The 12610-nt window shown below is 40.0% G+C and overlaps 1 protein-coding gene across 1 annotated transcript in view; it reads left to right on the forward strand.

The window, feature by feature from the left end:
• Positions 1 to 12610, forward strand: part of LOC138155076 (beta-galactosidase-1-like protein 2) — a 50949-nt gene that overhangs the window by 29170 nt on the left and 9169 nt on the right. The window contains exon 4 of the mRNA XM_069080123.1: positions 11779 to 11871. Within this exon, the coding sequence (XP_068936224.1) occupies positions 11779 to 11871 (93 nt within the window). The remainder of the gene's footprint in view (positions 1 to 11778; positions 11872 to 12610) is intronic.

Below are 12610 nucleotides of genomic sequence, written 5' to 3' on the forward strand. Positions count from 1 at the left end.
AACATTAATTGCATAAAGCACTGTCATAGGTTTTTTCCTTACAAAAGAGGCTTAAGAAATAATTTGGGCCAAGAAGTTAGAGAGGTCTGTTGCCCAACTGATGAATTTCTCTGAATTGAGTCAGCTCCTTGGAGACAGAACTGGTATTCATAACTGTTGTTAGAGCTAGTTGTTTGCCTTTTACAAGCTGATGGCCCACTCTAAGATATACATTCTTGATTGAAATTCAGTCTAGCTTGTAGAGCAGTTAGGTGTTTGTGGTTGGTAGTTCTCCTGTATTATAGTCTTTTCTGACTTTATGTCATCTGTACATTTGGTAAGTATGCCATTTATGCCTTTATTCAAGTCTTTGGATGAGGTTGAATAGCAGATGACTATGGGCAGATATCTGGGGCACTGTATATCTTTTTCCAAGTTGGCATTGAATCACTAATATTAACTTTTGGGGTATTGTCATTCAAGTAGCTCTGAATCCATTTATCTATCTTCATCTTGTCTGCAAGAACAGCAGGAAAGATGTTGTCAAATGATTTGCTAAAATCTAGGTGAACTTTATCAGCATTATTTCCTTAATCTACCACTTTGATGACCATGACAGTTAAAAAAATGTGGTTAGTGGGCCTGACCTTTTCTTGATGAAACCTCATTGCCTTTTTGTAGTCACCCTTTTCTTGTTAAGATATTCACTAATCATCCTTCTTATTCTATAATATTTCATAGACCTTTATAAAGTTTTCAGTCTTTATTCTGTGAGGTCACATGGTCAAAGAGTTAAAGTGCTGGACTTGGAAATAGGAAGACTGGGGTTCACATCTTGTTTCAGATATTTACTAGACATGCAACTCTGGGCATGTCACTTAAGTTAATCTGGGCCACGATTTTCTTATATATAAATGAACTTATTGGCCCCTCCTAGCTCCAAATCTACCACCTTATAATCTTTTTTGAAGGTTGGGATGATATTTGCCTTGTGTGGTCTGTCTGTGTAGTCTGGGTAATTTCTTCATCATACTATGAAATTGAAAATTGATTTTTTATGCTACTTTGTTAAGACTTAAGCTAGCATAGATTTAATATTCCTTTTCACTGTTTGTGCCTAAATACTTCACTCTTGCAAATTTTCTCAGGTAATCTCAGTTCATTTGGGTCATGATTCTACTGATTCTGTTCTTTTGATTTGTAACTCCTCCCTTACATTGTGACTAATACCCCAACCCTTGTAACCTTACTCATCACCCTCTTTCCAGAGAAACTGAATTAATCTAAAGCTCAATTTCATCAATCTAAATCAATTTGAAACTGTATCAATTCTAATCCATTGCCTGAAGATTATTCTCATCAACTGACAACTGATATCATCTCCCAATGATGTAATAGGGAGCAGCTGAGATGACATTTATCTGCCCTCCTCATCCAACAAATCAACACCTCTGTTGCTTGAGATTTTGCTCTGTCGTTTTGTTAATCAGTAAAAAGAAACATCACCTGATTTTAGATTTTTGAGCTCAAAGATCACTGCAGATGGTGACTGTAGCCATGAAATTAAAAGACACTTGCTCCTTGGAAGGGAAGCTATGGCAAATCTGAACAGCATAATAAAAAGAGAGACATTACCTTGTCAACAAAGGTCCATATAATCAAAGCTATGGTCTTCCTAGTACAGTGTATGACTGAGAATTGGACCATAAGAAAAGCTGAGGACCACAGAATCAATGCTCTCAAACTGTGGTGCTGGAGAAGACCCTTGAGAGTCCCTTGGACAGCAAGGAGATCAAATCAGTCAATACTTAAAGAAATTCATTCAGACTATTCATTGGAAGGTCAGATTTTGAAGTTGAAGCTTAAATTCTTTGACCACATCATGAGAAAACAGGACTCATTGGAAAAGACCCTGATGTTGGAAAAGATTGAAGTGAAAAGGAAAAGGGGATGGTAGAGGATAAGATGGATAGATACTGTCATGAAAGCAATGAACATGAGCTTGGACAGACTCCAGGAGATAGTGGAGGATAGTAGGGCCTGGAGTGCTATGGTCCACAAAGTCATGAAGAGTCAGACACAACTGAATAACTGGACAACAACAAAGCAGGTGGCAATGGCTCTTCATTAATCTCATTTCCACTGATAAAATCATATTAGTTTCTGGTGTGTAAATATTTGACAATGCCAAGGATTTTGGTGAAAAGAAATTAATTTTCTGGGTCTTCAGTCCCTGTTGCTGAGCACCTACAAGAGCAGTTGTTGGACTGCATTTCCATGTCTTCCAGGATGATGTCTGAGGGCATTGGGTTGGAAGCATTACTGTTCCCAAGGTTCTTGGTTTCAGGGTCCTGGGCTACCTCCATCATGTACTGAGGGCAGATGGTTGTATATATATACCTGCTATCACCTTGACAAGAGATAGTTTAAGTTTACTCTCTCCTGTCTTTCCCTCAGTGTGCCTTGTTGCTTTAGGCTGACTTGCCTGTTCTGTGTGTGACATTTAGTTGGCAATTGGTGAGGATGGCTGGCTTATTCACAGGAGTTACCTCCTCAGAGGATGGCTGTGAGGGCTGAACTTAAAGTAGGTATGGTGACCTGAGGAGTGATGCTACTTCCTGGGACTTCAGTGCCTATCTGCCTATTGGTGGCAGCTGTCGTTGGTGATGATGAGGGAAGTAGGTCCCCCCTCTGCAATGATTTCTCCCTTCAATGATGAATGTAAGGGCTGGGCTGGAAGCAGGTCTGGTGATTTGGGGAGCACTGCTATTCCCAAGGCTCTTGGGTCAGTGTTCTGGGCTGTCCCCATCAGAGTCTGAGTATAGATGGAAGTTAAGGTGGTCCTGGTGATTTGAACTACATGGGGCATATTGTCTCTGGTCTCTTCTTCAGGATGCTTGCTGCTTCACCAAGGCTGGCTTGGTTCTCCTGTGTGTGCCACTTGATTAGCACTTTGTGAAGATGACTGATTCTTTTCCCATAGGAGTCATTTTACTTGATGATGGCTATGAGGATTGGGTTGGAAGCAGGAATGAATGATTATGACTTTTTTGTAGTCCAGTAATTCTTTTTTTTTCATTCAACAAACTTTTTAAAAAATTTATTCTGCTAGACAAACAAATAATTGCTAATCTGCATATAATTTTTTAAGAAAGTTTGTTCTCTACTATTTTTTTATTTTTATTTTTTAAATGCTTTATTAACTTCTGATTTACATCATTTGTTTCCGCCAGATTTTGAGTTACAAATTTTCTCCCCATTTTTCCCCCACCCATCCCCCCAAAACAGCAGTCCCACAGGATATTCCCACCTCCAATCTTCTCTCTCCCATATTTTCTCCCATACCCATTTCAACTTTTCCAGTGGATCTTTATGCCTCAGTGCCTGTATATCTTATTTCTTAATTACATGTAAGATGGTATTAATAATAGTATACACACACACACACACACACACACACATATATATATATATGTATATATATATATATATTTGAATATTTGATTTTAAAACTTTCAATTCCAGATTCATTCCCTTCCCCCCCTGCCACCCACCCCCACTGGGGAGACAAGCAGTTCAGTATAGGTTGTACATGTGTGGCTAATGCAAAACAATAAGTAGTCCAGTAATTCTTAAAGTATCTCTTGTCAATCCATTTTCCAAGCTGGTTTTGTGGAATAGTGAGTGAGTTCTTATCCCAGTAACCTCAGCTACTCTATTTTACTTACTAAAATTGTTTCCCTAGAGATTCTTATCCTTTTTTATTTCTTTCAGATGAATTCCCTTATGACATATATTTTTTGCTCCAAAATAATCATGTTAGTTTGATCAAGTGACACATAATACATAAATTGATTTCTGTTTTTATTATAGTGATTCAACCTATACAATCAATTAATATTCTCCCATTATTTGGATTTCTACTATTATAAAGAACATCATGCAGTTGTATTCATGTAATTTATGTATCTAGGTAGGTAAACTGCCAAGTGTTTTAAGAAATTTTGAAGTTATTTTGAAGAAAAGATTTCTGATGATTTTTGTTGGTGTAATGGGAATGTAAATTTTTAACATCTTCCCTGCCCCTAGGCTAAAGTGCACTTGGAGCCTGGGGGTGGGAGGCTTGTTTTTCAGTAGATACTTTTTGATTGGCCAGTGAGTCCAGAAGGTTGTTACATTCTCTGAGCCAGGAGAAGGCTATATAATCCCTGATGTGAGGCTTTGCTTTGGGGGCTCACTTTGAGAAGTGTTCTGTGATTTCGTCAGATGAGACTCTGGGAAGCCGTTGTTGAGAGCCCCCCGGCTTTGAAAAACCCAGATGTTGATTTGGTATGGATGTAATAGTTGGACAGTTTGGAAAACTTTCTGCTTGATCTGTTTCTCTGTCTTGATAATTCTGTCTGTATACTCTGAAGTTCGGGGTGCTGACCTTTTTCCCCTGAACTAGGTAAATGATATATGTTTGACTGATTAAAGTAAGCTTGTTAACCCATTTTGAGTTGCTTTCCTTTAACAAAGCAGATTTAAGAACCTGTGTTAGCAGCCACCCTGGGGACGCTGGGGTGCTTGCTGCTACAGTTGGCAATACACAAAACTGCTAATGATTTATATAGTTTTAATTTATTTCTATTACAAATAATAATGGATCGTGATTTAAGATAGGTATTGCTTAACATACTAAGGGACATCACATTTATTCCCATGTATTTTAGTATTTTTAACAGAAATGTATGTTATATTTTATAATATATGTATGTTATCTAACAATATATTGATACATATATATGGTTTTCATTGTTTTGTTACTAATATAGTCAGTTATGTTTATATTTCATAATATTGAACCAATCCTTCATTCCTGGAATAAATCCAATGTAGTGATAGTGTAAAAAAAGTTCTCATTGTGTTACAGAAGCATTGACTTCTATTTGAGCCATTCTGATTTTTAAGGAATTTGTTGATTGAGCAAGGCTTTGTATATATTGTTAGTTCTGTCAACTGTCAAGCTTTTAATTCTCCTTCTCTTTCTTACATAGCTTTCATTTCTAATTCTTTCCTTTAGCATTATTTCATTCACAAAGTAATTTTTAAACTCTTAAAAAGAAAAAAAAAACCCCAAACGCATGCTTCATTTCTTCCAGGAATTCTAGTTGAACTTATAGCTGTGTTTTTCTTTGAGATTTTGCTTATAGATGTTTTGGAGTCATTCTCCTCTCCTGGGTTTATGTCTTTATTACCATAATTGCTCTTTTTCATGATGACTTTGTGATAATAGCTTTTTGTTTGTTTGTTTACTCATTCTTCCATCCTTGCTTATTGAATTGACACTTTTTTTTAGGGCTAGACTCTCCATTCCTACTGTGGGAGTGTCTGGACCTTGACTGGTCATGTTTTGTATTCTCTTGGGTCTTGCTACTCTTTTGTCTGGATATTGAGTGCCATTCTTCAAGAGTTTCAGAGGCAGCTTAAGCTGTGACCCTACAAGCTTTCAGTGGATCCAAAGCAGTCTGACCTCGGGGAGGTCTAATTCAGCTTCTAGGCTGAACTTCACAAGTTCTTGACCCCAGTTGTGGTCTAAGCAGTATAGGTTATTGTAATGGAAATGAAAATTTATGTTGTTACCATCTTTCTAAGATTGTATTGTGTAAGATCTTCCCTGCCCCTAGGCCCTTTGATAGGCTTAAGTGTACCTGGAGCCTGTGTTGGGAGACTTGTTTTTCAGGAGATGCTTTGTGATTGGGCAGTGGGTCAAGAGGGTTGTTACATTCTCTGATCCAGGAGAAGGCTATATAAATCCTGATGTGAGGCCTTGTTTTGGGGCTCACTTTGAGAAGTGTTATGTGATTTGACCAGATGAGACTCTGGGCAGCTGATGAGAGCACCCCGGCTTTGAAAACCCAGATGTTGATGCTTCCCTCTCAGGTAACTGTGATTAGGTATGGATGTAATGGTTGGACAGTTGGAGGCCTCTCTGCTTGATCTGTTTGTTTTCCTGTCTTCTTGTAATTTCTGCTTGTAACCTCTATTATACTCTGAAGTTCGGGGCGCTGACTTTTTCCCCTGAACTAGATAAATGATATGTTTGATTAAAGCAAGATTGTTAACCCATTTTGAGTTGCTTTCCTTTAGAAAAGCAGATCTAAGGAGCTGTGTTGGCAGCCACCCTGGGGATGCTGCCATGCTTGCCACTACAGTTATACAACTAGAGGCTTCTCCTGCTTGGAGCCCCAGTAGATTGCTGCTAACTCCAGTTCCTGTTGGATAGTTGGCAGACACTGTCAGAAGTGATATAACTGCAGGCTCCCCCTTGGTCTAAGCTTCCTGTCTTGGTTACCAAGTTATAACCTATAGGTTTAATCTCAAATTCTACTTGGCCACACAGCTGTGGCTCATTTCTCTTCCTGTTCCTTGTCCAGTAAATAGCCTCAGGCTCAACTGTTCCTTTCCTGGTCCACCACCCCTATGCATAGATCCTTTCCTAACTCTGTGCTGGATCTTCAACCCAGATTTGGAATAGGAGCAACTGGTTTCTATTTCTGATCTTTGAAGAGTTGAACAGCATTAGTCTCATTACTTTTGGTTCCCAGCTCTCTTCTTACCCTGGGAAACAACAGACTCCCCGTTCCCCTGCCCCACTGGAAGGGTCCATGTAGTTCCCCCATAATTATACCCCATCCCCCAGTTTCTGTAGGCCTCTGTCTGTATCCCTGTGCTAACTTGAACTGTAAAAATGACTCACTGATTTTTCTTTTAGTTTCCATGTCAGGACTTGGCTTGGTGTTCTTTCTAGAACTTTGTTGGGATAGTTGTTGGGAAGTGCTGGGTTGACCTGCTTCCTCCTATCCCACTATCTTGACTGGTCTTCAGATAGCGTGAACCTAAGAAATGCTTGAAGAATGTGCTTGCCAGGAGTCTTATCAAATCTAATCAAAAGGGCTTTAAACTGAAAAGAAGGGGAAAGAGAGCAAAGTGCCTATATACACACATATATATGTTTGCATATATATACATATATGTTTATATGTATATACACACATATACTCACATGTATATATATGCATGTGTGGATGTGCATACATATCTATATATCAAAGTAAATACAATAGGAGTAGCTACCGTATAGGGTGAAGAATATTAACAGATTTTCAAAAGTTCACAGGAGACAGGATCAGTGATAAAATACATTACCTCAGATGTCTATCACAAGTGTACAAAGTATGGGCAACTAATACAGGTGATCTAAAAAGCCTAATTGCAAGGATGAAAATTCAGCCTTGTGAACATCAATGAGATTTGGTAATATTGGAATCATGATAGAATATGGCTTTGGAATAGAACTGGTTCAAAGTACAACTGTGTGTGTTGGAGGGGTTGTGGTAACATTGTGTGTACTATTTGAGGAAATCCAGAAACCAAAAGAAGCAATTGTTGTGGAGAAACTTTGGGTGAAGATATAGGCACAGGAAGTATAGGCACAATCTTATGGCCTGAAATTCTATAGGAGATGTTGGTGTGGAAGGCCTAAGAAGCCCTCAAGAATGTAAGTCAGAAATCATAAAGGGAAATAAATCTTATGAGGAGGGAAGGGAGTTGTCTAAAGACAGATTTTAGAAAATATGGGACAGGGTAGTAAGAATGACTAACAAAGGATAAATACAAAAACAATACTATGAGAATATTATTAGAAATGCTAAAGTTTAGAATGAACTGAAGTTGCTAAGGACAAGAACAGGTGAGTTTTTTGTTTTGTTTTGTTCTTAGCTATATTAGGAAAAGAGGAGGATCAAAAAAGGGAATAAATAATCAGGCTGAGTTAGGAAGCAGTGAAAAAGTATCTAGTTGCCCTTGGTTAATTCAAGTCACTTGGCCCTGAGGAACAACATCCATAGGTACTTAAATAACTGGCAAATGTGATTCCTATATCACTGTCAATAATAACAGTAACTGAAAGACAGTGGAAAGTGGGAGAAGTATCATAAGGATTTGAGAGGGGCAAAGGTTGAACTTTTTTTTTTTTAAAAAAGGAAGGGAATGGAGTTTATAAACTATAGATCAATGAATTTGACTTTATTAGATGGTTAGTGAACATCTAGAAGGGAAAATAGTGAATACAAAGACCAGTAGGGTTTCATCAAGAATGAATCATGGTAGACTAAATCAACTTATTTCCTTTTTTATTGAGTTAGTAAACTGGTAAGTGAAGGGGATGCTACAGATGGTGTTTCCCTATATTTTGAGAAAGTATTTGTTAAAGTAACTCACGCTATTTTTGAAGACAGATGGAGATGTGGACTAGACAAGAGTAGAATTGATTAGATTAGAACTGATTGAATGGCTTGACTCAAAAATAAGTTGTAGGTAAAATATTTGGTGACGGAACAAACCAGAAGCAGAAGCAGAATCAAAAATTTAGGAACCAATAAGAGTTTACTGAATTCACCAGTAAGGGGCTGGAGTGGACACTCCCCAAAGGAACAAAGGACAAGGATCATATTGATAGTTGTTCAATCATGTCTGACTCTTTGTGACCCCATATGGTGTTTTATTGGTAAAGATACTGCAGTAGTTTGCCTATGGGGTCTTATTGGCAAAGATACTGCAGTAATTTGCCATTTCCTTCTCCAGTAGATTAGACAAAGAAAAGTTAAGTGGCTTGCTGTGGGTCACACAGCTAGTGAATATCTGAGACTGGATTTGGACTCAGGTCTTCCTGATTCCAGACCTAGTGTTCTATCTGCTGAGCCACCTGGCCATCTCTACAAGGTTTATATAAGTTTTAAATAGGTGGGAGGTAAGTGGGTGTAGCAGCAAGCACCCCAAGCACGTCCTCAGGGTTTGCTTCCCATACAGGTTCTTGGATCTGCTTTGATAAAGGAAAGCAACTCAAAATGGGTTAACAAGCTTACTTTAATCAGTCAGATGTATATCGTTTACCTTGTTCAGGGCAAAAGGTCAGCACCCCGAACTTCAAAGTTTACAGGCAGAATTATCAAGACAGAAACAGATCAAGTAGACAGCTTTCCAAACTGTCCAGCCATTACATCCATACCCAGTCAACATCTGGGTTTCCACATCTGGGTTTTTCAAAGCCGGGAGGGCCCTGGAAAATGGCTTCCCAGAATACAGATCAAATCACAGAACACTTCTCAAAGTGAGCCCCCCAAAACAAAGCTACACATCAGGGCTTATATAGCCTTCTCCTGGCTCAGAGAATGTAACAACCTTATTGACTCACTGGCCAATCAAGAAGTATCTACTGAAAAACAAGCCTCCCACCCCAGGCTTCAGGTGCACTTTAGCCTAGGGGCAGGGAAGATCTTCCAAATTTGCATTCCCATTACATTCGGCCCCAAGATCTTTCATGCCCATAGCATAGACAATTTACTTTTGAATTAGCACTAAACATCTCTTAGGTCACATTTTCAAGGTACAGAACTAAAGTTACCAAAGTGGCCACTGGGCCTTAAACAAACACAAAGTACATTGCATTATTACCTCAATTCAAAACAAGAGTTCAAATAAAGTTCTCTGGGGGAGGGGGGAGGGGTATCCTTCCCCTTCCACAGCTCCAGCCCCTGCCTCCAAGCACAGAGAGGGGGCTGGGCAACAAAACCAACAAGGTGGGGTCCTTGAGGGTCCAAGGCACTTCATCCCACCCGCCATAGTCACAAGTCCATCCTCCCCCAGGGTCCCAAACTGTGGGATGCAGCCAGGAAACACACTCAGTGCCCCTGCTTTGCTGCTCAGTTCTTATCTTTTCCTGTGGCTGAATTCCAAACTCCTGTGTTCCTTCTCCTCCCGCAGGTGGCAGCCACTCCTGGCTTCTGCTCAGGTCCCGATGCAGGCAGCTCACCATTCCTGTTCTCAGCTCAGTGAAGTCCGCATGCAGGCCATTCTTCTCTCCTGCTCCATGGCTCCACAGAATCACAGCTACCACAACTGGGAAACAAACAATTATCCCAGCCCCCATACTTTCCTTTTACTCTGCAGATCCTGTTCGTGATGCCATTTTGTAGCAGCAAGCACCCCAAGCACGTCCTCAGGGTTTGCTTCCCATACAGGTTCTTGGATCTGCTATGATAAAGGAAAGCAACTCAAAATGGGTTAACAAGCTTACTTTAATCAGTCAGACGTATATTGTTTACCTTGTTCAGGGAAAAAGGTCAGCACCCTGAACTTGAAAGTTTACAGGCAGAATTATCCAGACAGAAACAGATCAAGTAGACAGCTTTCCAAACTGTCCAGCCATTACATCCATACCCAGTCAACATCTGGGTTTCCACATCTGGGTTTTTCAAAGCCGGGAGGGCCCTGGAAAATGGCTTCCCAGAATACAGATCAAATCACAGAACACTTCTCAAAGTGAGCCCCCCAAAACAAAGCTACACATCATGGCTTATATAGCCTTCTCCTGGCTCAGAGAATGTAACAACCTTATTGACTCACTGGCCAATCAAGAAGTATCTACTGAAAAACAAGCCTCCCACCCCAGGCTTCAGGTGCACTTTAGCCTAGGGGCAGGGAAGATCTTCCAAATTTGCATTCCCATTACAGTGGGGCACCTCTTGATTGGACAAGGCTTGCTACCTAGGTCTTTGGGGATAAAATAGGGGCCTGTAACAGGAAAGGCAATTATTTGGGTTAGCTATTTATCCTAATAATGCCCTAATAGCTGGGAAGTCCTCACTCTCAGAGGTAAGGAAAGGCTCAAATGAGGGAGGGGCTGCAGTACAAATAGGGTCAAAGACATGACTGAAGAACTTTAGACAAAATGGGGATGCTTTCTTTTTCTCGATTACCTACAAAGTCATTAATAGTTCAATGTCAGTGTGACAGGAGGTCTCTACAGAGTGCCTCAGGGATCTGTTCTTGAGCCTGTTGTTTCAAATGTTTATTAATGACTTGAATAAAGGCATTGATGGCATATATTAGGGGCAGGTCTGATGCCAGGACTCTTTTAATTCAGATTCAATGTTGAGACAAAATGAAACCCTCATAAGTAACTGAACATTTAACAGAGGGAGGCTGACTTTGCCCTGTCCTTGTACAACAAGGATATACAGCAAGGATACATTTCCATTTAGCTTTTCTGGACATGGCTCCTTTGGTCTCCGTGGAAGTGAGTCTGATCATATGGGCAGAGTATAGTGACTCTTGTAGTCTTCAGACATCCACCAAGTCAGGGACACCTTGACTCCATGTGGGTTGGACTTTTTATACTTTTAGATGACTGGGAAACTGTGTTAAGGGAAGCAGGGGCCAGTCAGGTCCCAGATTTGTTGATTTTTAGGTAAAACTCATCCCTATTTTAGGGAAATAAAGGAACTCTGGTCCTATCAAATATGCAAATGACAGAAAGCTGGGAGGGATAGTTAATGTCCTGGATGACAATTAATCTCTTAACAGCCTAGATTGTTGAACTGAATCTGATAAGATGAAATTCAAGAGGAATAAATATAGTCTCACCCTTGGGTCCAAAAAAATCAGCTCCACAAGTACAGAATTGGAGACTCTGCTTAATCTCTATTGCCATTATTGAAACCTGAAGGTTTCTTCCTCTCCTAATATGCTTTATTTACCATCTCTGGTTCTGGGAACCCTGTCTCAGTTCACAATAGTAGTGAAAGGGGTGACTTAGCAACTGGTGAATGAGCATGAGAAGGATGTAGAGCAATTGGATAGGTGTCTTAGAGTTGGGCATGTAATGACAAGTCTATTATATGTATATCAGTATACTTAAGGGATCCAATCTCTTTCCCATACTGGCCTTATTTCTAACTCCATCTTCTCTCCTCTCAGTACACACAGGGAGCGCCCATCATTGCTGTGCAGGTGGAGAATGAATATGGCTCCTATGACAAGGATCCAAATTATATGCCCTACATCAAGAGGGTAAGAGCTGCATCATTTGTTCTCTAGGTCTCCTCATTCCTTTCTTTTCCAGTTATTACTAACCATAGAAGAGATCTTTGCCGTTTCTCGGATGTGAGCTTTGTCCTTAAGACTTATTGCAAGAGATAATAGGAAAACATCATGAGAGAAGTCAGGGGATCTGGCTTCTGTTCTAATTCTAGCCTTGACTTACTCTATGATCTTGGGCAAGCCATTGCCTCACTCTTGTCTGATGGAGAAAGTCATTTGGGCACAATATATACTAGAACTAGGCACTTCTTGGGTACAAAATCTTGCACTCGAAACTTGGGTAGTGGGGAACAAAAGAAACAGAAGATACAATCTTTGCTTATACTTGAGCTGGAGAGATGGGACAGTGTAGCAGCAAACACCCTAGCATACCCAGGATGACTGCTAGCACAAGTTCATAGATCTACTTTTCTAAAGGAAAGCAACTCAAAAAGGGTTAACAATCTTACTTTAATCAATCAAACATATATCATTTACCTAGTTCAGGGGAAAAAGTCAGCACCCTGAACTTCAGAGAATACAAACAGAAGTTACAAGAGAAAATAACACAATTCAGCAGACAGGGCTTCTAGCTGTCTGACCATAACATCCATACCTAATTAGTCACCAGAGAGAGAAGCACCAACATCTGTGTTTTCAAAGTGGGGTTGGGGAGATGGGGGTGGGGCTCAACAGCTGCTCAGAGTCTTATCTGGCCAAATCATACAAC

The sequence above is a fragment of the Petaurus breviceps genome, unplaced genomic scaffold, assembly GCF_028583685.1.
Source record: "Petaurus breviceps papuanus isolate PSGF00001 unplaced genomic scaffold, PetGlider_PUasm1.0 91133, whole genome shotgun sequence".
NCBI classification, from domain to species: domain Eukaryota; kingdom Metazoa; phylum Chordata; class Mammalia; order Diprotodontia; family Petauridae; genus Petaurus; species Petaurus breviceps.